This window comes from Tursiops truncatus, chromosome 13 (assembly GCF_011762595.2).
Source record: "Tursiops truncatus isolate mTurTru1 chromosome 13, mTurTru1.mat.Y, whole genome shotgun sequence".
In the NCBI taxonomy this organism is placed as follows: domain Eukaryota; kingdom Metazoa; phylum Chordata; class Mammalia; order Artiodactyla; family Delphinidae; genus Tursiops; species Tursiops truncatus.
In genome coordinates, this window is record NC_047046.1 from 49350266 (window position 1) to 49373766 (window position 23501).

At 42.6% G+C, this 23501-nt stretch overlaps 1 protein-coding gene across 4 annotated transcripts in view; it reads left to right on the forward strand.

Moving 5' to 3' along the window:
• The window catches only part of DTNA (dystrobrevin alpha), a 279329-nt gene extending 274795 nt beyond the window's left edge, over positions 1-4534 (forward strand). For 2 of the 4 annotated variants that reach the window (XM_073790644.1, XM_073790645.1), the window contains exon 21: positions 880-1019. Coding sequence is in view for 2 of the 4 variants with exons in the window: in XM_073790643.1 (XP_073646744.1) it covers positions 880-1095 (216 nt within the window). In the remaining 2 variants the exon portion in view is untranslated. Of the gene's footprint in view, positions 1-879 lie in introns of all 4 variants that reach the window. The other 2 variants (XM_073790643.1, XM_019930421.3) reach the window with 2 other exon arrangements.
• Positions 4535-23501: the final 18967 nt, after the last annotated feature.

Genomic DNA, 23501 nt, shown 5'->3' on the forward strand with positions numbered 1-23501 from the left:
GTAGCCAAGAAATACAGCTGAAATTGTAGAACAGTTCATCTGTTGAAATCTATTTGTTTGGACTTTCTGGCTACACTACAAGACCAGAAATTATCCCAAAGTATATGCATCTCTTCTGCAAGGGTCCTAGAGCTGATTTCAGCAGCTCAGAGTCAATTAGGCATCCACCAAGCAGAGCCCTACGTGACTAAAGGGCAAAAGGTGAAACACCAGAGACATGGACGACCCATCCTCTGCTCAAGAAGAGCCTTAGGCCTCTCTGAAGATAAATAGGCACTTACCAACACACTAACAAGAGTGAATAGAGTGAAAGCTGACTTATTGCTTTTCAACTAGCCACATTAGAAGAAACAGTACACAGAAAGGTTCGCACTCGAATTAGAGGCCACCAAAATCCCATTCTGGCCCATTGGGATCTTGGGTTGGTCCCTTTTCCATCCTTCTGGCCACACGGTACTCCACGTGCCTTGACCAGCCACATCCTAACTTGAGAAATTGGAGGGTTGGAAGAACAAAGTGGATTTTTTTTTAAATTAGCATGCCATTCTGAAGGTGAGTCAGTGCTCTCATCTTCTTGTCCAAAGGACAGCACCACTATTTCTGTTTACGTTGCTTTAACCCTCCAGATGCCTCAGGTACCCGCTAGGCAAGAGACTCAGCATGGAGGATTCTTGTCCTCTCTTCTTTCAGAAGGTGCAGTAGCCCACAGTGTCCCAGGACGTTCATTCCTGACTGTCAGAGGAAGAAAGTAGAGGGTGTGTGTGTGTGTGTGTGTGTGTGTGTGTGTGTTGGGGGGGAAGGGGTGATTCTAAACTTCCTAACCCTAATTTAGAGAGCAGTTACCATCTTTAAAAAAAATTACACATTGCTTATTCCCAGGCAAGCTATAGTCAGACAGATGAAAGTAACATGAGAACTGGTGATGAAGGACAGAGCTGCACCCACCCCTACAGAGGAGAAGACGGCAGCCTGGCAGCAGCCTCACCTCACAGAAGAGAGGACCCACTACACGCAGCAGCTCCCAACAGACCCCTGCCCCTAAAGACGTGTTCTGCCGGCTATAGCGCAGCTAACTTTTTGTTCTCAGATTTGTAGTTCATAGATGTGTGTTTTGAGAAGGAAAAAAAAAAAGACTTCTGTTCAAAGCTAACTTATCAGCTACATCTTCTGTAACATGTCTCATCCCTCAAAATAAAAACACAGGCTGAAATCCCACGCTGCTGTTGCTCACAACGGCAGTATTAACAAGCATCTTAAACCTTTGCACATGACATTGAACCTGGTCAGTTTACAAGGACAATATTAATACTGTTTATAGCTAGGAGTTTGATTTCTGAATTCTCTGAGATTTTAGCAAAACAATTGATTATATACACTGTACATTTTTTTTTTCCACAGCAGTTGGAGAAAAACAACCACTTGCAATTACTCACTAAGCCCGAAGGATTTGGTTCCCGAGGGTACAGACTCAGAGCCCTAAAGCCAAGAAGGGCCCTTGGCCTGCATGGTCTGCACTTGTCTCCAAGTCTCTGAGAGCAGAGGCTTGAACCAAACACACCAGGAGAATCCAGTCTTTAGGGCTTCTTTCCAACTTGGGGTTGTTTTCTTTCAAGATACTCTAACCAATCAGCCCTAGAGTTTAGTGTAAATACTTTTTTCCAAATAAAGATCATATTCCCCCCCAAAAAATAAAGGCAACATTCAAATTATATAGAATCTAGTTTTTAAAATCAGCACAGATCTTCTTAAAAACTGTGAACTCTGTTTTGAAATACTCGTTACTAAAGCTGTTTATAAACCACAGGTGCCATAAGTTCCCCCCAATGGACTCAAGTTATCTCTGCTCTTCCACGGGCTGGTTCCTCTCGGTTTAGCTTTAGGGAGCATGTTTCTAACAGCACCGCTCATCCGCAAGTTCCCCTATCGGGTCGTTTGGACGCCTTTCAGCTTTAAATATACAGGCTTAAAGCGCGCTTGCAAACGTTCGCCCTCCTCTTCTTTCTGAATGTGTATTGCCTTAGCTGGCTACCTGGTGTTCTGCATGCAGCCTCCTCTGGTCACATGAGAGGAAACAGGCTCTTCTAAGTGGAGTTGGGATTTTGCACTCCGTGAAAAGCTAATGTGCAAAAGAACTGACAAGGAAGGGAGAATGAATGACTCTGTCGATGGTCCTTTCTGAGGGCCCTCTTTGGGGAGCACTAAAGACCTCCCTTAGGGATTCTGGGGAAATGAAAACATCATCTTCTACTCGTTTCAATATTTGATGAAAGAAACATCCTACAACATAGTAGATACGTTATCCTTAAATTGGCAGCTTCCCTGGATTCCTGTTTCTCCTTTAAGAGAAAGAAGAGAACATAATTTTAGAACAGTGGTTCTCACAGTGTGGTCCCTGGACCAGCAGCGTCAATATCACCTGGGAATTTATTAGAGATGCAGATGCTTAGGCTCTAACCCGGGCCTAAGGAATCAGACATTCTGGGGCTGGGGCCCAGTAATCTGTGTTTGAATAAACCGTCCAGGTGATTCTGATGCATGCCGAAGTTGGAGAACCACTGCTTTAGAATAAAGTTGTATAATAAAATCTCTGAAAAGGCCTTATTCAGGATAAGCAAGAGATTCTGCATCAACCTCAAAGCTTCAGCTATTCGGTTTTGCTTCCAGGGCTGGCAAAAACCTGCCACCTCCCAGGGTCGGTAGTTGGTGGGTGCCCAGCTGAGAAGAGACATCCTGACATCTTCCAGCTTCCTCTCCAGAGAGTTCTAAGATGTTCATGCCTCTGCACTGGGTCATAAACCATCTCCTTGGCTGCCCTGTGGAACAAAATCGCTTGCTTTGGGGATAGTAAAGCTCTTGGTTGGCATTAGCAAGGAGCCCAGTCTGCCCACTGATGTACTTAATCATATTTCCCTCGGGAGAACCAGCCTGAAAAATGTCCCTGAGAACAGGCTGACACCAAAGGGACACAACTGCACAGTTCTCAGATTTCTTTGCACAGATGGATTTTATTGCGGATTTTGTTGGTATATCTTAATGTTCATCTCTTTTCCACTGCCCATCCTCTGTGAACCCGTGCCTCTCTAGATGGAGCAGGTGACCACTGGTGCCTCATACTCAGTACTTAAAACCACTACATCCCAGCTACCTACATGGCTGTCAGCTCTCAATCATAGCCGGGCAGTTCCCAAACTCAGAACCCTGACCCTGCAGGTGGTATTCAGCCGCCAACTGGACCGAGCTGACAGATGTTGTCATTTTGTGTTTCCACATCAAAACGTTTGTCTAAGGTTTGAACTGTTCTGCCAATAACCTTCCCCCGTCATAGCATTCATTGCCAACTCCATCACACGGTTGTCGAAACCATCGTACAAAGCCATTGCAAGGACTCTGGAAACTGCTACCAATGACCAATTCCTGACTAACCAGCCACCTTTTCTTTCTCTTAGCTCCACGTCAGCACTGAGACCAGACTCAAGCACCCCTGTCCTGTAACCGAGACAAAATGGCGTGTGTTGTTCTGGGTTTTTGTGGTTTGCGGTGGGTTTCTTTCCTTGGCTCTCCAAATCTACTTTTGGGGCCTGTTCTAAGTGCAAACCCAGCAGGTGCCACCTGTCCTGTCCATTAGATCCAGTTCCGTCTGGCGGGGGTTGTTTCTTTCTTGTTCCACGATGAATTGCACATCCACCTCCATTAGAGATGTTGGCCTATTAATGAGCACTGGTCTAACACAGCCAACCCTCCCCCACGGGGCCATGTCATGGAGGGAGGGAGGAGGGTGAAATCTACTGTAGGGGATTCAGGAATCAGTTGTGGTTGGTCAGGACGGAAGTCGGGGTAAATTTGGTTGGTCGCAGGGAGATGTGCTGGAGATTGTGAAAAATGGATTCTCGAGTGATCTACTATAAGGCAGGGAAGGTTCATTTGTAAGTAGTGATGTGAACTGAACTACATAAGAGTGTGGCCTTCGTTGTGATATACTATGTATTTTCTTATATGCATGAGCCAGACTGTTGCCTCATAATTTAGCACTAATGTCTGCTTTTATTTTGATCATCTTTGTGCACCCTTATTAGTTCTTGGCTGTTAACTGTAGGTAGACGTTGTAAATCCGGCAGCCTTTGGTCGCTGCAATCACCTTGGTTCAATTCCGCACAAGGAGCCACAAACAAGAACTCCACCGTGTCCTCAGAAGAAAGGGCATTTTTACCTTTGAACCAAAAAGAGGGGGAAAAAAATCAGAAGTATCACATCCTGAGGCTAATTAACTATAAGACATTTTTAATTATGACTACTGTAATTTGACACCATTTGAAATAACCAATTCAGAGACACTAAAGATTTCACAACATTCATTGGTATGTAACAAAACTACTATTGTATGGGTTTTTTGTATTGCTGTTAAGTATTGTTTTGTGTGTATGTGTGTGTGTTGGAACCTCCTGGGGACATGTTATATTTTGAAGTGATTAAACTATTTAATTGTGTGTCTATATTTTGGAATGGAATTATTTCTTCATTAAAAAATCTTTTTAAAAACACTATATCTTGTGTATTTTGTTCCTTTGTTTCAGTGAGTTTCCTAAAGCAACATGAGGTTAGTCTGTTCTAAGGAGAAAGACCACAGGTCAGTATTTGCAGCATGAAGCATGGACCACGCATTGAGGATCAAGCAAATGAAGCCAAATACCTCACCTTTTCCTGCCTTTGGGGATGCAGGGTTTTTTTAAATGAGATACTATTCTGCTGCTCATGGAAAGCCTTGTTGTAATCAACATACACAATCCATACACCCTCGCCTTTCTTCTCTTCCTCTTCTTCTTTCTTCTTTCTTTTCTCCCCCAAATTCCAAATACTGGGAAAAAATAACTAACATTTGTGTAATCCTTTACAACTTTAGAAAAAACTACTTTATTTACATTTAATCCTCACAATATCCATTTGAGGAGTGCTTAGTCATCCAGAAGTATAACCTAGGGAGCTGCCTCTGTTCTGAAAAAATCTGCAGACAAGGCTGAGATGGGAAGAAGACTGGGCATGCCATCAAACAGGAAACAGAGGGAAAACAAGAAATTTCCCACTTCTGAGAAGATGGTGCACTTTTCAGAGGAGTTTCTGAAATTAGGCTTCTCCCTCTATCCAGAGCTATGAAGACTTCACTCACCCCTGCTAGATCTGGCATTGGTCAAGACTAAGATTCATCCAAGGAGTTGTGCTCAATTCCTTGGCTTCGGTTTAAGTCCTACTGCTGTCTTCTGGTTGCCTTAGCAACACATATTATAGTTTGCGAATTTTTTGTTCTAAACATTATCTGAGCTAGTAAAGGAGAACTGGGAGGCAATGGAAAGACGAAAAGAGATTTTCAGTATCAATTTTTTTTCTAAGCCATCAGATCCTGAAGCAACACTGTGATAGACACCAAGAACCAGCACAGCCCAAAACATTCCCCTAAGATTTCACTAGCATAGTCAGGAGTAATGGGGCAGGTCTGGTTGTCCAACACTGGAGCAGTTTACGGCAAGAACCTTTTCCTGGTTTGTAGCCAACTTGGGAACAATGGTCCTCTGAAAAACAAAATACTTTATACTCCTTTTAAAAATGCTGGCTTTCGGGCTTTCCTGGTGGCGCAGTGGTTGAGAGTCCGCCTGCCGATGCAGGGGACACGGGTTTGTGCCCCGGTCCGGGAAGATCCCACATGCCGCGGAGCGGCTGGGCCCGTGAGCCATGACCGCTGAGCCTGTGCGTCGGAGCCTGTGCTCCGCAACGGGAGAGGCCACAACAGTGAGAGGCCCGCATATCGCAAGAAAAAAAAAAAATGCTGGCTTTGGGGAGTTAGTGCAAGAGAAAAGAGTAATATTTCCCCTCTACTGCAAGGAGATCCGAGAAGCCTCTTTGTTGTAGAAGGATTCAAATATTTTAACAGGATAATAAGAAGAGTATAATTTTACCAGAAAACCTAAACCAAAGCTAAGAAAAGATACTGAAAACCACATGTAAAACATAACTTCCTAATTCTTACTGTCCACTACAAACGAGCATACTTGTTCAACAGCAAAGACACGTTTTTCCAGCCATTGTACAGGGTACAGTACATTGTACAGTACTGTACAGTACAGGTACTGTACATTGTACAGGGTCTCTGTACATACTGTAAACATTGAGTGGTGTAAGGGACAGTCTTCAATTTTTCTTTTTCTAAAAAAGCACAAAGTCAGGAGGTGGAGAAAAGGGAACCCTCATACACTGTTGGTGGGAATGTAAACTGGTGCAACCACTATGGAAAACATTAAGGAGGTTCCTTAAAAAACCAGAACTACCATATGACCCAGCAGTTCCACTCCTGGGCATATAGCTGAAAAAAAACAAAAACATTAATTCGAAAAGACACATGCACCCCAAAGTTCATAGCAATACTATTTACAATAGCCAAGATATGGAAGCAACCTGAGTGTCCATCAACAGATGAATGGATAAAGATGTGGTATATAGCTCTATATATACAATGGAATACTACTCAGCCATAAAAAAGAATGAAATTTTGCCATTGGCAGCAACATGGATGGACTTGGCATCATGCCAAGAGAGAGAAGTCAGACAAAGACAAATACTGTATGATATGACTTACATGTGGAACCTAGAAAATACAACAAACTAGAGAATATAACAAAAAAGAAGCAGACTCGCAGATATAGAGAACAAACTAGTAGTTACCAGTGAGGACTGGGGGGAGGGCAATGTGGAGGTGTGGGAGGTACAGACTTTTGGGTATAAAATAGGCTACAAGGTATACTGTGCAACACAGGGAATATAGCCAATGTTTTGTAATAACTGTAAATGGAGTATAACCTTTAAAAACAAATTTTTAAGGGCAAAGTTGTTTTACTTAGCATAAAGCTAAATTGCAAATCTGTGATGGTGAATAGTATAAAACTAACAGAATTTATTCCAACACCGTAGCCTCATCCTGGCCTGGCCTGATGAAAGGATTAAGCTTTGTAAATAATTGCTTGGTTACTTGTCTTACCAGACTCCACGCTGGTGGTGAGAAGGGTCCGCATTCATGTAGAACATCACCGAACCCAATGCCTCGTACAAAGTAGTTGAGCAATAAATATAGAAGATATTGAAAAATAAGGAAGACACACCATTCCTCAGGCTACTCTCCTAAATATCAGTAGTCACAGCCAGGACTTTTAATGGAAGCTCTGGAAGAGGTGAAAGTCTATCTGGAATAGACTCTGGTAAGCACCGGAAGTAGGAAGTTGCGGGGCACGCCTGTGCTCCACAGCCAGATGGAAGTGATGCTCGTTCTGAGAAGTGGAGACGCTGATTTGTATGTTGATCTCCGGGCTGCAAAAGACCTGATAACAGAGCCAGGACTCCTCACAGAAAGTGAGTCAGCAGTTTGCCTGAGACTGACCCAGTTTTGCACTGAAAGCCAAGAGTCCTGAGAAATGCCTCAGTCCCAGTCAAATCAGAGGGACTGATCGCCCAAGAAAGCAAGCAAAGAGACACTCCAGCATCAGGCAGGAATAAGTCTCGGGTGAATTCTGCATCGTAAAGCAAGTAAGATATTCTCCCACAGTGGGACATTTAGAGAACAGAAAATGCTTATTCTACCATGAAGGTACCTTTCTAGTCAAAAGTTTAATGTTTAGCAGGACTGTATTCTGATGCCTGATGTCCCTCCAGAATGATATTAGCTGCAGAATTCACTAAAATGAGAACATCTGTGGGTTTGTTCACTTTGGGGGTTTCTGAAATGAGATGACCTATGGATAAGACTTGTTCAAACATCTAGATGCTAAGGAGAATCTGCAAAAATCAAGTTGAATTTTGGCATCGCTGATAGTGAGCTGCTTTTGTTTTTTTAAGGCACTGATTGACTTTGTGAATCCACATATTCTTGAGGCTACCTCAGAAATTTTGACCAGGTCATTAACTTGCCCTCCCATTTCTTTGAAGAGGGACATTTTTCAGTTCATCTAAGAGCAGAATCAAATTCTTTAGACATGAGATCAGAGGGAGGGGCCTAAGATAGCCCTGTTTTCGCCATTTCTTTGTTCTATCCTTTCTCTCCACCGTAATCTCAATGGGGTGTTGGAACAGACTCTGGAAATAACCATATAAGCTTGGACTCTACAGAGGAAACCTGCAATCTGCCTCTTAGAGATTTTTCCATTTATTGAATCAAATACATTCTGTAAAAGCTTGTGTTCTCCATTTAGAAAGCACCACTTCATGATGTAAAAAATAACTAAATAAAAAATTTAAAAAATAAAAAGCACCACTTCATACGTATAACTGAATCACTTTGCTGTACACCAGAAACTAACACAACATTATAAATCAACTGTAGTTCAGTTAAAAAATAATAGTAATAAATAATAATAAAAAGCACCGCCTCGATATTTCTGGAATAGCTACTAACATATAGTAGGATTTGTATATCATTATAGAACGTCCCTATGGTGCAATTTCCGGAAGAAACTTGTTCTAACATATTTTCTTCTTAATTCTCTAAATAATTGAAAGTTTGAAATACATAATAAGCAAATTCTGGTGACCCAAAGAAACTATAGAACACACCACAAATTACATGAAAGGTCCCCACCACTTCCTGGGAGAGATGCTTCAGCAGTTGCCTCAGGTTCACCTCTGACTGAACTTTCATCCTTACCAGAATTACTCATTCAGTTCAATAGTAATTGCCAATAAAGGAATCTGGGGCTGTAGACTTACACAAGTATAAATCAGTCATATCAGTTTTACTTAGCTTTATGTTGCAAGTAGTGTGTATTCTTTGAATGCAAAAAATATATATATGTATATATATTAAAAATCTTGATATTTTTGTATCAGTGGCAATATTCTCCTAATACATGTATCAATACATACCCATTCATTATAGCAACCAAAGGCCACTGTTACCACAGTGCTGACATGGGTGGGACCCACTGTTTTCCTTGTTCGTAAATCATCAACAGATCTGACCCTTTGGGGTTTTTCTGTTTTAATTCCACTCTTTTTGGCTAAAAGAGAGCATTTATAAATACAAGGATGAGGGCTTGACGTTTATATTTCAATGTTAGACTGGCGATTAGAAAATATTACTAAGATCTGTAAGTTACCCACAGATTGACATGGGAGCTATTGCACTGGGGAAGGACAATATATGACAAGTCCTCCCTGACTGGAAGGCGATGGGAAAGCTTGAATTAAAACATGAGAAATGCCAGGAAAGAGGAAAAAATGTGTTGGAATAATCATGTTTATTCTCTCTGAAAACGTATATCCCTTGTGAATTATTTGTAACCGTAACCTAAATCCTTGTATTTCCCACGAATCAGCAGTTACTGAACAAACATAAGAGGATAAGTGATTAGCATTCCCCCTCTAGGAACATCTGCTTCCAAAGGAAGTTTGGCAGAATCTACAAGTGACGTCAGACTGGCAGGCACAAAGATTACAATCTGGTTAATCCTTGCCCTGGTATTCCTACCTCTGGGGGAGCCTGGTCTAAATCCACGAAAGCCAGAGTTTGAAATGGATTACTGTACATTCTCACTGGAAAACAAACAAAAGGTTGGAAGCCGGAAGTGCTCAGAACTAGCATTTATTTCACTGAGTCTCTTAAATATTTATACTCAACATCCCACAAAATATCCATTTGGAAAGATGTTTGGGAAAATAAAATAAAATTCCAAAGAGAAACATTTCCAGTCATGCTCTTTACCATCTACAAATATTTGCTGAATAACTCCCTTGAAGTGTGAGGAGCCACCAGACTCTTTATGCCCCAAAGCAGGTCCACGTTATTCACAGAATAGTTATACTTCAGACACCTCGTTGGCTAACTGGGATTTCACAGGATTCTACAGTCACCAGCTTCCACTGAGTCTTCAGAAATTTGGTTAAGAAAGGATTTTGAGTGAGCTACCTGGGCCAGGAATTCCAATAACCACTTTTGAATGAGATGACTCATTACCACCGTGAACATTTTTAATATGGATGGAAGGAGATAACATTTGGGTTTGGTTGTCACCTACAAAACAGTGGTTTAAGGAAAAGTAACTTTGAAATTAAGGTTTCACGGATAAGACAGACTTTACCCAAAGTTAATTCAAAACAGAATTAAGCAAAACGCTTCACTGAAGTCAAGTGAAAATCAGTCTTAAAGGCCAAAAACAAAGAGGGAGGAGGGGGCGGATAGAGAGGAATGCAGCCTGTGTCACTGCTGGGATCCACAGGAAGAAGTGATGATTCTCCCAGCATTTGTTCTTTTCCTAAGTCAGAACTGGGTGAGTGGAAGAACCAGGATCTACCTTACAGATCTTTCTCGGGATGACATGTAATCATTTTATTGTATTCCAACTGTTGAATCACTATGTTTTGGCTATCTGTCAACATTTCGTGAAGTCAGGTGATACACTGAAAAATAATGTGGTTCTGGGAATCAAGAGAACGGGATGGTAGGCTGGGGTATTTGAGCCTATGCAGGTCACTTACCGTCTCATTCCCAACCAAATTCTCACTGAGGGTACGGATGCCTATTTTCATTTCTTTACAGATTTATTGTGTGATCAAATACAGTCATATTATAAAATATAAATATAATCATATAGTAATTTATAGCAATATGAATGAAAAGCATTATGAAAAAACACATCAGTTCCGGCAGTTTATCTTAATTTTTTACATTCCGAGAACTTACTGTGATCAATTCCCTTCACCTCTTCTAAGAAGTCAAGGGCACTGGTTCAATTCAACAAATGACGATATTCTTCAACTGATCACCGTAGAAAAACGGGTCTGTTCTGCAGACACCAATCAACAGGTAGCGTCCCTTGCCTACTGGCGAGTTCCCGGCCCCGCCCCCTCACTCTCCCTTCCAGTCCTCACTCAGTCAGGCAGTTAGGGTAAAGGTTACAGAATTGCAGCAGTTTCCTCTAACGTTCCAGATTAGGTTACCTTGGCTTCCCATAAACCGGGGAACCGATGTCACTGTTAACCAAGTAGCTGAAGTAAACTGCACAGTGATTACACTCCCCCTCCTCCTGTGATTTGACAGGAACTGCTCAACTAGAACAACAAAAAAAAGAGAGAGAGAGCGCGCACGCAAACACACAGGAAAATCTGACCCAATGGCAAAGGAATGTTGTCCCCCTCCTCCAAGTTAACACAAATATGTATCTCGTTATGAAAGAATGGCCCAGAATGGTTAGCAGGTAAGGAGCCTGCTGACCTGTCACTCACCAGCCGCGAAGTTTCAACAGGAACTCAGAGGACATCTGAGTAGACATGATCGAGGGGTTTTTTTGTTTTTGTTTTTTTCAGAGTGAGGTACTGAGGGCTGGCTCCCATTCCATGGCTACGGGCCTTCCTTTAAACACAAACAGCGGCAAGAGCTGAGAACGACTGCCGTTCTTGAATGCCAAATAAACACAAATGACAAGCACAGATTTTTGGCTTTCTATTAAAGTTTGGTTTTTTTCAACAGCCCTTTTTGTTGCCTCTGAAGACAATGGTCTCAGTGTTTCTGAGCCAGATCCTGGAACTCTGAGCAGAGCCCTCCTTGCCGCACCCCGACCCAGTTCACTCCGCAGGCAGGGCTGATGTCCCCTTTGGGTTTGACAGCGAGCCATCTCTCCCCTCCTGGCCCACTGCTGCAGAAGGATTTGTTTATTGAAACGAAAGAGGAGTGGTATCTGAAACTTGGATTTGCAGACCGAGGCCCAGGGTAGTTTGATGAGGGAGGTGCTCAGTGGTTTCTACTTGTTTGGGAAACAGTAGCTTAATCGTGAGTTCTGCAATGGACTCAGCTGGAGAGAGTTGAGGATTTATCCACTTCGTTAGTTCATTGCAGGTTTAACTTTTTTTAAACTGCTGTTCATCATTTTGCCTTTATGTCACTTAGGGGTAGCAATAGTTGACTTAAGTAGATGGAACCAGTGGGCTTTTTACTCTCTTTCCCATCCAGCAGTTAAAACAACCTCCAACTTCTCTTCCAGGGCTGAGTAAAAGCTTCAGGTATTTACACAGGTATGTATCTCAGTGCAGACATGTTGGCCACCCAAATAAGAAGCTGTCAAGTCATGTATGTCACCTCCTTCCCAAACATTGCCATTTTCTGAGGCTCCACATCAGGATTTCAAAGTCGTGTAGCAGAAACACTTGAATACTGAGGGCACTTATTTCTTACTCTTTCCTTATAATCTCACAAAGGATTCTCTTTGCTGATTTTTAACCTCAAAGGGGAGAACTGGATTCAAAATGGTCCACTAATATTTTACTTATTATTATTTCTATAACATAGTTAATTTCTCATTCTCATTATTTGCTTAGATAAGTTTAGCAAGTTATTAAGAGAAATGATTTCAGCATAAACACAGTGACACACGTTACAAGGTTTCTATCGCCTCCAAATCTGTGACAATGATAAAATAATAGACTCATAGACATAGAAAACACACTTATGGTTACCAAAGAGGAGATGGGGGGCAGAGGGATAAATTCGGTTGGGAGTAACAGGAAAAAGAAATAATATAGGGCTTCCCTGGTGGCGCAGTGGTTGAGAGTCCGCCTGCCGATGCAGGGCACACGGGTTCGTGCCCCGGTCCGGGAAGATCCCACATGCCGCGGAGCGGCTGGGCCCGTGAGCCATGGCCGCTGAGCCTGCGCGTCCAGAGCCTGTGCTCCGCAACGGGAGAGGCCACAACAGTGAGAGGCCTGCGTACCGCAAAAAAAGAAAAAAAGAAATAATACAGTGTTTGTAAACCACTTGGTAGAGCTGGACATAGTATTGTCTTATTGAAGCTCAAAAAGAACACATTTATTCTTCTTCAAGTTCAAACAGCTATTTTGTGCCAAATTATAGCTCCTTCTCTTTCACAGTATGAGAGTTGAGTCACCATAAGAATTATCTGAAGTCATTCTCAGCATACCTTCTATTTAAGTATTCACTCATTCATTTATTCATTCACTTTTTTACTTATTTGCTTATTTATTCACTTATTTAGATGAGGAGCATTTTTTTTTCTCTCTTACTTGCACTATCAGTCTTGGAAAACTTGATAAAACAGTCTAACACTTAAAGTACAAGAAACAGTAATGCAGCCATTTCTCAAGGATGTTGTGAAGGATAGCTAACAAAAATTAACATGACACTTAGCAACCACATTGTTCTAAGCAATTTTACAGACATCCATAGCTTGTTTCAATGGAACATATCTGTCCTTCTCATGTTAATCTATTTCCAAATCACATTTCACTAGCTCTAAAGAAGCTAAGTGCATTCTAAAGAAGGCACTCTTTATAATTCTACCAATTCATTCAGCATTTGTGGTAGAATCATAATAATTCGTTTCACATATGCAGAGTTCTGTGCATCAAAATTACATTGAATATTTTTTTAAAAAAGAACAGCATTCTGCATAACTAAAACTCAGTTCACTATATCTTTAGATGAAGGATGCATTAGGGAGATCGTTTACTATCAGAAGTTCTTAACATCCATACATTAATTCATGAAGGCAAAGAGAGAAAATAGAAGCTGCTGTTATTAAAAGATATGCATTCTCTGTCTATACATTCTATACCTTTTCTGTGCAAACCCAAACTAAACTCTGGATCTGATGGATTAAAAGAAGGCTGTAGTTTCTACACGAATCTGATGAACTATGGACCGGAAGTTTCATAGACAACCAAATCCTTCTGCTGTGTATGCTTTACAAATACTCTATGAATTGTTCCCCAGACAGTGTTTTCTGAACAAAAGAAAACAGCAGGCCCCAAACCATAGCCATGAGCTCGGATTCCTCAGCTTTCAATGTGCTCAGAGGCCTGAGCAAGAGCAAGTGATTACTTGTAGATAAACTTCACGTTGTACAACACTCCAGTTTTCCAAACAAAATGTCAGGAGAGGATGAGAGAAAAACAAATCTGAATGTTTGCTAGACTTGTCATCCACCGGTGATACAGGTTTAATACATATTTGGGCCTAGAAAACTTTAATAAGTCAACAAAATTTTCCTTAGGCATGGCCTGTAATTAACAGGAAGGTGGGGTGACAACGCACAACTCAAGCCCTGACGTCAACAATCTGAAGGAGGAAAAAACTGATGAGACCATAATTTTCTTTTTTTATTAGAATTCTTCTTTTCCTAAACACTTTCTTTCAGACTCAGCCTAATTTTGTTCACTTCTGGGACACTGACTTTTGCACTTACAAGAAAATATAAAAATGCAGGGACTTCCCTGGTGGTGCAGTGGTTGAGAGTCCGCCTGCCGATGCAGGGGACACGGGTTCGTGCCCCGGTCCAGGAAGATCCCACATGCCGCGATGCGGCTGGGCCCGTGAGCCATGGCCGCTGGGCCTGCGCGTCCGGAGCCTGTGCTCTGCAACAGGAGAGGCCACAGCAGTGAGAGGCCCGCGTACCGCAAAAAAAAAAAAAAAAATGCAAACAAAGAATAAAGGATACTTTTGAGGAGAACAGCATTCACTTAGGAATTCTAGAAATATCACTGAAGTATCATTTTGAGGTGAAAAAATACCCTAGAAAGTCAACATGTAGCTCTTCCAAAATCGTTCCCACAGATCTAATGTGTAAATCCAGTTTATTTGTGTTGTTTGTATGAATAATGTTCATGCAAAAAAGGAAAATCAGAGGCCTATACAACTAACCTCTTTTTTTCCACAATAACCTAAATTCTAGTAAAATTAAACTTGACTGTAAATAGTTGCAAAAACCAAGGGAGGGGAAGAGTGGTGATGAACACAAACGTCCCAAAGTTCCCTGCTGCGCACTTGTATTTGATGCCACCAACAGTTTCCTATTGTCTTTCTTCCTTTCTTTTCTTAGAAACTCTCTTTAGAAATCCCTACATGTCCCATCCCCCCACGCCCCCTTGGTCTATGCGCCCAACTTGTAGGTACCATCATCTTTGAAGTGAGCCTCTGCTTTTGCTCTGGGCTGCTGTGTCAGGTACTACCGGTTAATGAATTTTTTTAGGCAAAAATCTGGGAGAAACTGATAGAACTTTGATTTTTTTTTTTCTTTAGTTAAATAAGACAAAATTTTTCCCTCTGGATAGCCATATAAGAGACTTAAACTGATTAAGACTATGCTCTTTTTTTTTTGTAAGACTGTGCTCTTTTAATTACATTTCCTTCCCTAAACACCATCCCCAGCAAAACACTCTCAAATCTTAATCTCAAAATCTCTTGTGTTCCCTAACCTAGCAGGTTGTAGTCTTGTTCCCAGAGGGGAGGTTCTCGTCTCGGGGGAGAAAGGATTCAGAGATGAGATGGGGAGGCCAAGAAAGTAAAGTGAAGATTTAAGCAATACTACACTCAAGGGGAGAGCAGGCAGTCTCAGGTGAGTAGCTGCGCTGAGTTTCTTTGGCAAGCCAGTTATGTGGGGTGTAGAAATGAAGGGGCAGAATATTCATCAGGGAGGGAGGGTTTGGGATCCTATTCCCTGATTTTCATCCCAGCTCCACCTTCCTGAGGGGAAGAGGGATTTTTGCCCTTATTTAGTCTTGATGGGAAGTGTCATGGCATTGGTGAATGATGGGAACTTCTTACCTGTGAGGCTAATTTTATTTAATGAGAGCATAATAAGCAAAAAGTTACATTCAGATGCGGGAGATTCCCACCTTTTCCCACCTTTTCTTTGTCTTCCTCCAGGACACTTATCAACCCAAAACGTGTGGTTTCCTGTCAGTCTAGAGGTTCCTGCTTTTCTTTGTCTGCCCAGGGACACTTGCTGTTTACAAGATGCGTGGTTTCCTGCCATCTGGCCGGTACCCCCCCTTTCTCTGCTCATATCTAACTACCTGCCTCCTTTAACATTCCCCCCAACCTCAAGAAGTCTGGACCCTTAAAATCTTCTAAGGGGCAAAGGGTCAACAGTCCATCTGCTGTAACTGCTTCAAGGTGAGCATGGGCATTGTCCCTACCAGTGGGTCCAGATCTCCTTGCTACCTGTCAGAGATAGGGGTCTTGGGGTTGTTTGCAGTGGTGGAGATGGAGAGTGGAGGGTAAAAGAAAGCAGCAACCTTCTCCAGTGGGTGTTGATGGCCCCCCTCTTCAAGTGGGGTGGGTTGAAATCCCAGGCGTAGTATCATCTGAAGTTGGAGTTTTGGGGGTTTTTTTGTTGTGTTGTGTTTTTGTTTTTGTTTTTGAAGTCATGGGGTTTTTTTCCCTTGGCACCTCAGCTTTTGATACAGCAGATCTAACAGGCAGAAATTGGAGTATACCTGACTATATTCATGTTTTGCTGTTAACCCCATCTTGTCCCCCAAGGAGGCAGGGAGCCCTGAAAGACTTAGGTCTTCTGGGGAGGCGTGGCTACAGGGGCAGATCCAACAGTCATATGAGTCAGTAACTTTAGCACTGGTTCCAGTGCTAAAGACAGTTTAAGTCTCTTATATGGCTATCCAGAGAGAAAAATTTTGTCTTATTTAACTAAAGAAAAAAAAAATCAAAGTTCTATCAGTTTCTCCCAGATTTTTGCCTAAAAAAATTCATTAACCGGTAGTACCTGACACAGCAGCCCAGAGCAAAAGCAGAGGCTCACTTCAAAGATGATGGTACCTACAGATAGCAGATATCTGTAAGCTGGAGCTGTAACAATGTGAATAACCAGGAGGACCGTTAGGGTGGGTGTGGTTAAAGGAGACATGACTTCACGAGATGCAAAAGAACAGAGAAATGAAGAGTTTACTGGAAACAGAGGGTATTGACGCTTGGAAGGGAAATTATTAGCCTCCTTTAAGATGATTTTTCTTTTCTTTTTTTTTTTTTAGGAGGTCCCATGCAGGCTCCCTAAGACAGGACTGGTTCCAGGCATCCCTGTCCACCTGGTCCCATCAACCCTAGTCATGGTGGGGGTCAGCTAGTCCCCCATGGGGCAGTCCTGCTGGCCCCCGCTCTCTGTCCTGGCATCTGCGGTACCTAGGATGAGTGACTTTCCTGAAGCCTTCTCTGTAGGCTCTGTGACCACCAATGAATCCCTGTGTTCCCAGGTATGTTCCCCTGCAGCAGACATCCTCATGGTTCCAGAACCTATTTAAGTCCCAGCTTTTTTCTCTTAAAGAGTATTAAGTTTCTGAACACAGGCACTGCCCATTAAGGGAAATAGTTTGTGAAAAAGCCTCTCTTTTTCCTTCCCTTTTCTGGGTGGTGCCCCCTCGCCCAGTGCCTCCTTCCCCCTACGCTTTCACATACCCACTCGTCCAGTGGTTGGCGGGGCCAAGGGTTGGTGGGAGAGGATATGGCACCGTGTCTGCACTTGGTGGGTACAAAGGGCCCAGCGACTCTGCAACGACACTGCCAATCGAATGACCCGGGCAGGCAAGCACTGCTAACGCGGGTCGCTGCCCTGACATGAATCCCCGGCTACCCCACCCTGACAGCGCAAGGCGAGGGAGGACGCTCAGTAGAACGTGGAGGGGGCGGGCCAAATGCTGGGCGGCGAAGAATGGCAGCTCTGACGCGGTCCCACCGCTATGGGCCCCGAAGGCACGGCCTGGGACTGTGCCCCTTCCCAACATGTGGGATCCGCACACAGACCACCCAAGGCGAGAGGGAGCTCCTGAAGGGGCCGCAGTGGCCGCAGCCATCTAGAACTCTCTCTAGGTAAGGCTACATTTTATATTTCCTTACAATTGGACGTGATGACAGTTAATTAAATGGTGGATAGGGCAAACCTAGAGGTCAGAGCTCCTATGGTTCGGATCCCCAGCTGCCTGTAAGAATGGCTGGAAACTTGTCCTGACATGGCCTTGAACATATGTAACAGTGACAAGAGGAAAACCTAGCGGTGAGGTTGGAAGATGCCTGGCAGGTTTCTTTTTCCCCACTTCCGGCAAAGTAAGGCCGAAAGTAAGAGTGGAAAGTAAGAGTGAGAGAGGACCAAGAGAGCATAGGAGAGACAGAGCGAGGGTCACGGGAAGTCAGGCAGCACCTCTCAAGTGCCAGGGAGGACAGAGGCTGAGGCTTACTGAATTCTCCTGGCTACTGCTCGCCAAAGATGCTCCTGGAGGGTAGGTTCTTGTCCCTTGTCACGGAAAGAATTCAGAGACAGAGAAGTCAAGAAAGTGAAGCAAGGGGCTTCCCTGGTGGCGCAGTGGTTGAGAGTCTGCCTGCCGATGCAGGGGACGCGGGTTCGTGCCCCGGTCCGGGAAGATCCCACATGCCGCGGAGTGGCTGGGCCCGTGAGCCATGACTGCTGAGCCTGCGCGTCCGGAGCCTGCGCTCCGCAACGGGAGAGGCCACAGCGGTGAGAGGCCAGCGTACCGCAAAAAAAAAAAAAAAAAAAAAAAAAGAAAGAAAAGAAAGTGAAGCAAGGATTTATTTAAGCAATAGTCTCTCACAAAGGATGAGCAGGCAGTCTCAGGTGAGTAGCTGCGCTGAGTTTCTTTGGCAAGCCAGTTATGTGGGGTGTAGAAATGAAGGGGCAGAATATCCACCGGGGAGGGAGGGTTTGGGCTTTGTATTCCCTGATTTTCATTCCAGCTCCATCTTCCCAAGGAGAGGAGGGCTTTTCGTCCTGATTTAGTCTTGATGGGAAGCGTCATGGCGCTCGTGCATTATGGGAACTTCTTATCTGCAAGGCTAAGTTTTTTTTAATTTAATTTAATTTATTTATTTATACAGCAGGTTCTGATTAGTTATCTATTTTATACATATTAGTGTATATATGTGAATCCCAGTCTCCCAGTTCATCCCACCGCAACCCACCTCACCCCACCCCTTACCCCCCACCACCACTTTCCCCCCTTGGCATCCATACGTATGTTCTCTACATCTGTGTCCCTATTTCTGCTTCTGCAAGGCTAATTTTATTGTAATGAGAGCATAATGAGCAAAAGGTTACATTCAGATGCAAGAGATTCCCACCTTTTCCCACCTTTCTTTGCTTCTAGGACACTTACCATCCCACAATGTGTGGTTTCCTGTCAGTCTGGAGGTTCCTGCTTTTCTTTAACTGCCCAAGGACCCCCCACTGTTTATAAGAGATGTGGTTTCCTTCCACCTGGCCAGTGCCCCCCTTTCTCTGCTCATATCTTACTACCTGCCTGTTTTAACAGTCTCTCTATTGCAGAGAGATTCTTACACCCTAGTTTCCTAGGACTTCTTCATGTGCAGAAAGCATTCCTTTGATCAGAATTTGGGTTCAGCTACCAGCTGGCTCCACATTCCCAAATCCCTGGTGCTTTGCTTTACAGCTGCCCAAGCTGGTCCCACTGCCTAGAGTAAGAAGCAAAAAGCAGATTCTGGCCCTGTTTGCAGCAGGGAGAGTGTTTTCTGGCATCTCACACTGGAACCTTGAAAGCATCTCTCTACAGGGAAATATACCTACACACACAATAAACTAAGACTTGAAATGTTTAAAGAGAATTGGGAACTCTAAGGGTTTTTTTTAAAGAAAATAGTGTTCCCCAAAATAGGCAACAGTTAACTTTGGTAATTAAGCAATGACTTAGGTCTTGACTCTGCTCTTCTTATTCAGTGTCCTCCTCTGAGCACTTGTTTTGTACAGTTAACGTCAATGCTGATCTTTGATCTTAGCTTCCTTCTAAACTTTCCTGGACCCTCTCTAACTTGCCCTGTCCCTTTAGTCCCAACAAACTCTCCTGCCTCCATACTACCACTTCTAACCTCACAGACACCCAAATATACCAGAACCCAATATGCTCTGCCTCAGTGTCCCTCCACCCCTGGGGGGGCGGGGAGTGTTGTGTGATACATACTGCCCATCAATCATGACCCTTCCGGGTGCAAGAAGACCTTGCCTCATACAACAAAGAGAAGATGTGCTTTTGCACTTAGAAGAACCTATAACCACAGAGGAGTGACTAGTCCAGGAGGAACAGCCAGCCTGTCTCTGTATAGTAATGAACAAGAACATTTCTGGAAGTTGCCTCAGGCACTGCATTGGCTTTTCTGCCTCACCCTATACACCCACCCATTCTCTGTGCTGTTACGAGCACCACAGGTCACCAAATTTACCCTGGAAAACCCACTGAGAGGTTTTTCAAGTTAAAAGGAAAAACTCCAAATTCATTTTCTGGAAACACGTTCAAGATAGAAACAGTTCCGTGCTGTGTACAAGAGAGCTGCAAACTGTCGATATGGACAGAGAACGGCCAACAGGAAAAGTATTTTTAAAAACTGACAAACCACTTGTGGAAGTTTTGGCAACATTTCCTCCAATGACTGATAATTATTTAAGAAGAAAATACTAGAAATAGTACTAACCAAAATAGTACTAACCAAAAGCCTGGTAGCAATAAATTCTTGATCATTATCTGTGAATGGGATCACCAGCCCCTGGATAATGAAATCTAATACTTTTGTTAGAATGGGGATTTTTTTTAAGTCCTAATTACACTTTAGTCTAGAATGATTCTAGCCTTACAACGCATCTCTCTTCTTAGAGAAAAACACATCAATGTGTGGTCACGGGAGGAGAACTTTGACCTGGAAAAGGTATTTAGGCACTCTCCCAGACAAGCTGTTGATTTCCACATAAAAATTGGCAAAAGAGAGGGCCATCTGGGATAAATGTTATCCACATTGTTGGTGTCTCACTGTTGGAAGTGTAGTTTAGTTTTTTACCACAAAAAATATGATATTATGCAGCTAATAGAAACTATTTCTCAATAAATCACAGATATATAAGGAACCCAGGATGGGTGTATTAGTTTTACCTATTTCAAAAATCTAAAACATCATTTTTTAAATGAGCATTTGGTGCAACTATCTACTTACCAGCTTTTAGAGTTTTCTAGAAAATGCATCCTCTGTTCCCAGATCCCATGATGCCTTATGCAATGGAGACCATCAGAAAACGTAACAAGGAGTTAAGATATCTGGGTTCTAGTCATCACTCTACCATTAACTTTCTACGGGATGTTGCACAAGACATTTAATATTCCCCACTATATTAGTTGATAACACTAGCTGTGTAACAAAACACAAAAATGTCATTGGTGATAAAAGATTGTTTCTTGCCCTGAGGACAGTTCAATGCAGATATTCCTAGTCAGCAGGTAGCTTTCTTTCCCATAATGATTCAGGGGTCCTAAAACTCCCCCATTCATGAGGACAGCAAAGTCCTCTGCTTCATGCTAGTGGAAAGGGAGAGACAATATCGAAAAGTCCCACCCCCTTTGTAATAGTCTGGCCTACAAGTGACACATCTCACCTCCTTCTCATTCCAACATCAAGAACTAGTCATTTGCCCATGCCTGTCTGCAAGGACAGGGGCCAAAGACTGAAAAATACGGTCCAGCCACGGAGAGCATGAATTTTGCATGCACAGCTATAAACATTTCTACCACATCAAACCTCTATTTATTCATCTGTGAAATGGTAATACTAACTGACCTGCCACCCCACAGAGATATGGTAGAGGAAACAGTAACAAATGTTAAGAAGCTTTGAAAAGGGCTCAAGAGAATCAGAGGTCCACAAGATATTATTTTCCCTCCTATCTACCCACTTATTTGTGCTCTCTAGTATTGGAATCCATCTTCAACAGATAGTGTTGTAAGAGCACGTATCTCCGCGTCTCTGTGTCCACCATTCTCACCCTCTAGCAGCTTTTGACAAAGCCTTACCCCTGAGCCCATGAAACAATATATTTTCTTGGCTTCCACGTCATGGCATTCTCCTGGCCTTCCCACTTTCTCACTGCCCCTTCTCAGTCCACCTTGCTGAGTTCTCACCCTCTACCCTCTACCCTCTTACTGCAACACCTCAGGACTCTGTCCTAAACCTTATCTCTCACTACTCTCACTCTCTAGACAATTTTATCCTTTCCTATGGTTCTATGCTGAGGATCCTGAAATGGTATCTTGAGTCCAAGCTGCTCTTCCGGGCTTCAGACTCCCACATACCACAGCCTCCACGACAGTTCCATCTGAAAGCTCCATACATAGCTCAGACTTCACATGGTCAAAACAGAACTCCTGATTTTCCCTCCCTACACCTGTTCCTTTGCTAATTTTCCTTTATATAACTTTCCCATCTTAGCAAATGGCATCAATTGCTCAAATTCAAAACCTTAGAATCATTTTTACTCCTTTCTTTCCCTCACTTCACATTGATAAATCCTGTTGGCTTTACCATAGCCTCCCCCAAAAAAGTCTTCTTTCTGTCCACTTCTATCTACCTGCTGTTTCCCTAATACCAACAACTATCTTATCTCACCCTGATTGCTGTAGAAATTTCTTAACTAGGTTAGCTAATTCCACACTTGCCCCCTACAACCCATTCTCATCCAAGCAGCAAGACTCACCTTTTTAAGATGTACTACATTTTAGCAAATCTCTGAAGCCCTCACTTTTTAAACACAACTTACATATAAAGGAAAAATCATACCACTTGGACTGTGACATGATACTTTCTTATTACATCAGTTGTAAGTACATTTTTTTATGTCAGACATGTTAAAATTTGAAAAAAAAGTAATGGCAACTGGCTGATTTTTTATCTACCCACTCACCCTCCACCCTCTGATAAAGCATAAAGCCAACAAAGGGAGCAAATAAAATTATACGTAATTCACTGCTTTAGTAATACTTTGTGATAGGGAATATCATGGCATGCAAGTTATCTGTTGTTAAGAAATAACCAAATTCCAGCAGAACTCTGATTGTGCACCCACCACTGTAAGCCTGTGGGTGCAGGGTGTGGGGGGAGGGGAGTTTAATAGACACCATGAAAATATTGAAGGGGTGCAGAAGACTTATAGTATAGATGAAATCATCTCCAGGAAGAAAAAATCCAATAGTAAACACTGATCACAGGTTAGAACTTGGTAATTAATAGCACCAGCTACAAGGCTTGTAGGTGGTGGGACTAGAAGCAGAAGTCTCTGAGAAGCATTGCTCAGGGGAAGAAGATGTAATCCTTGGAAATATAGCAGTGAAGGAAAAGAAGGAAGTAAGAAAGGAAGATTAAATACTTTATGTTAAATCAAATAAAATAGCAAAGGAAACAATAGAGAAACAAAACACAGCCACCCCTTGCCTTCCTGACACCATCAACAACACTATAAGAGCAACACAGAAGAGGGCAGAACAGAGAATTATCAAGCTAAGAGCACTGACTACAAAATGCATAGGAATGGAAAAAGTGGACCACATCCAGGCAAAACTATTATAAAAATTCAGAAAATGTGAATTAAGGCATTTCAGTTGATAAGAATTCTCCCCCCAAAATCAACCATAATGCCAAAGAAATTTTAAACAACACTCAAACTGAATTGAGTATTTTCACATAAACATTTGTAACTGTGAAGAAATACCTTGAATCAGAAATACAAAAACTAAGAACAGAAATGGAAGGAGTGAGGGAGACATGAAATAAGAGTTGATTGAACTCAGGAAAGAAACAGAAGAAAAAAAGTCACAAATCATATCAGAAATGAAGACTAAATCATCAGGTACTCAAGAGAAGATTCAAATGAAAATTTAGGAGAAGAAAGAAA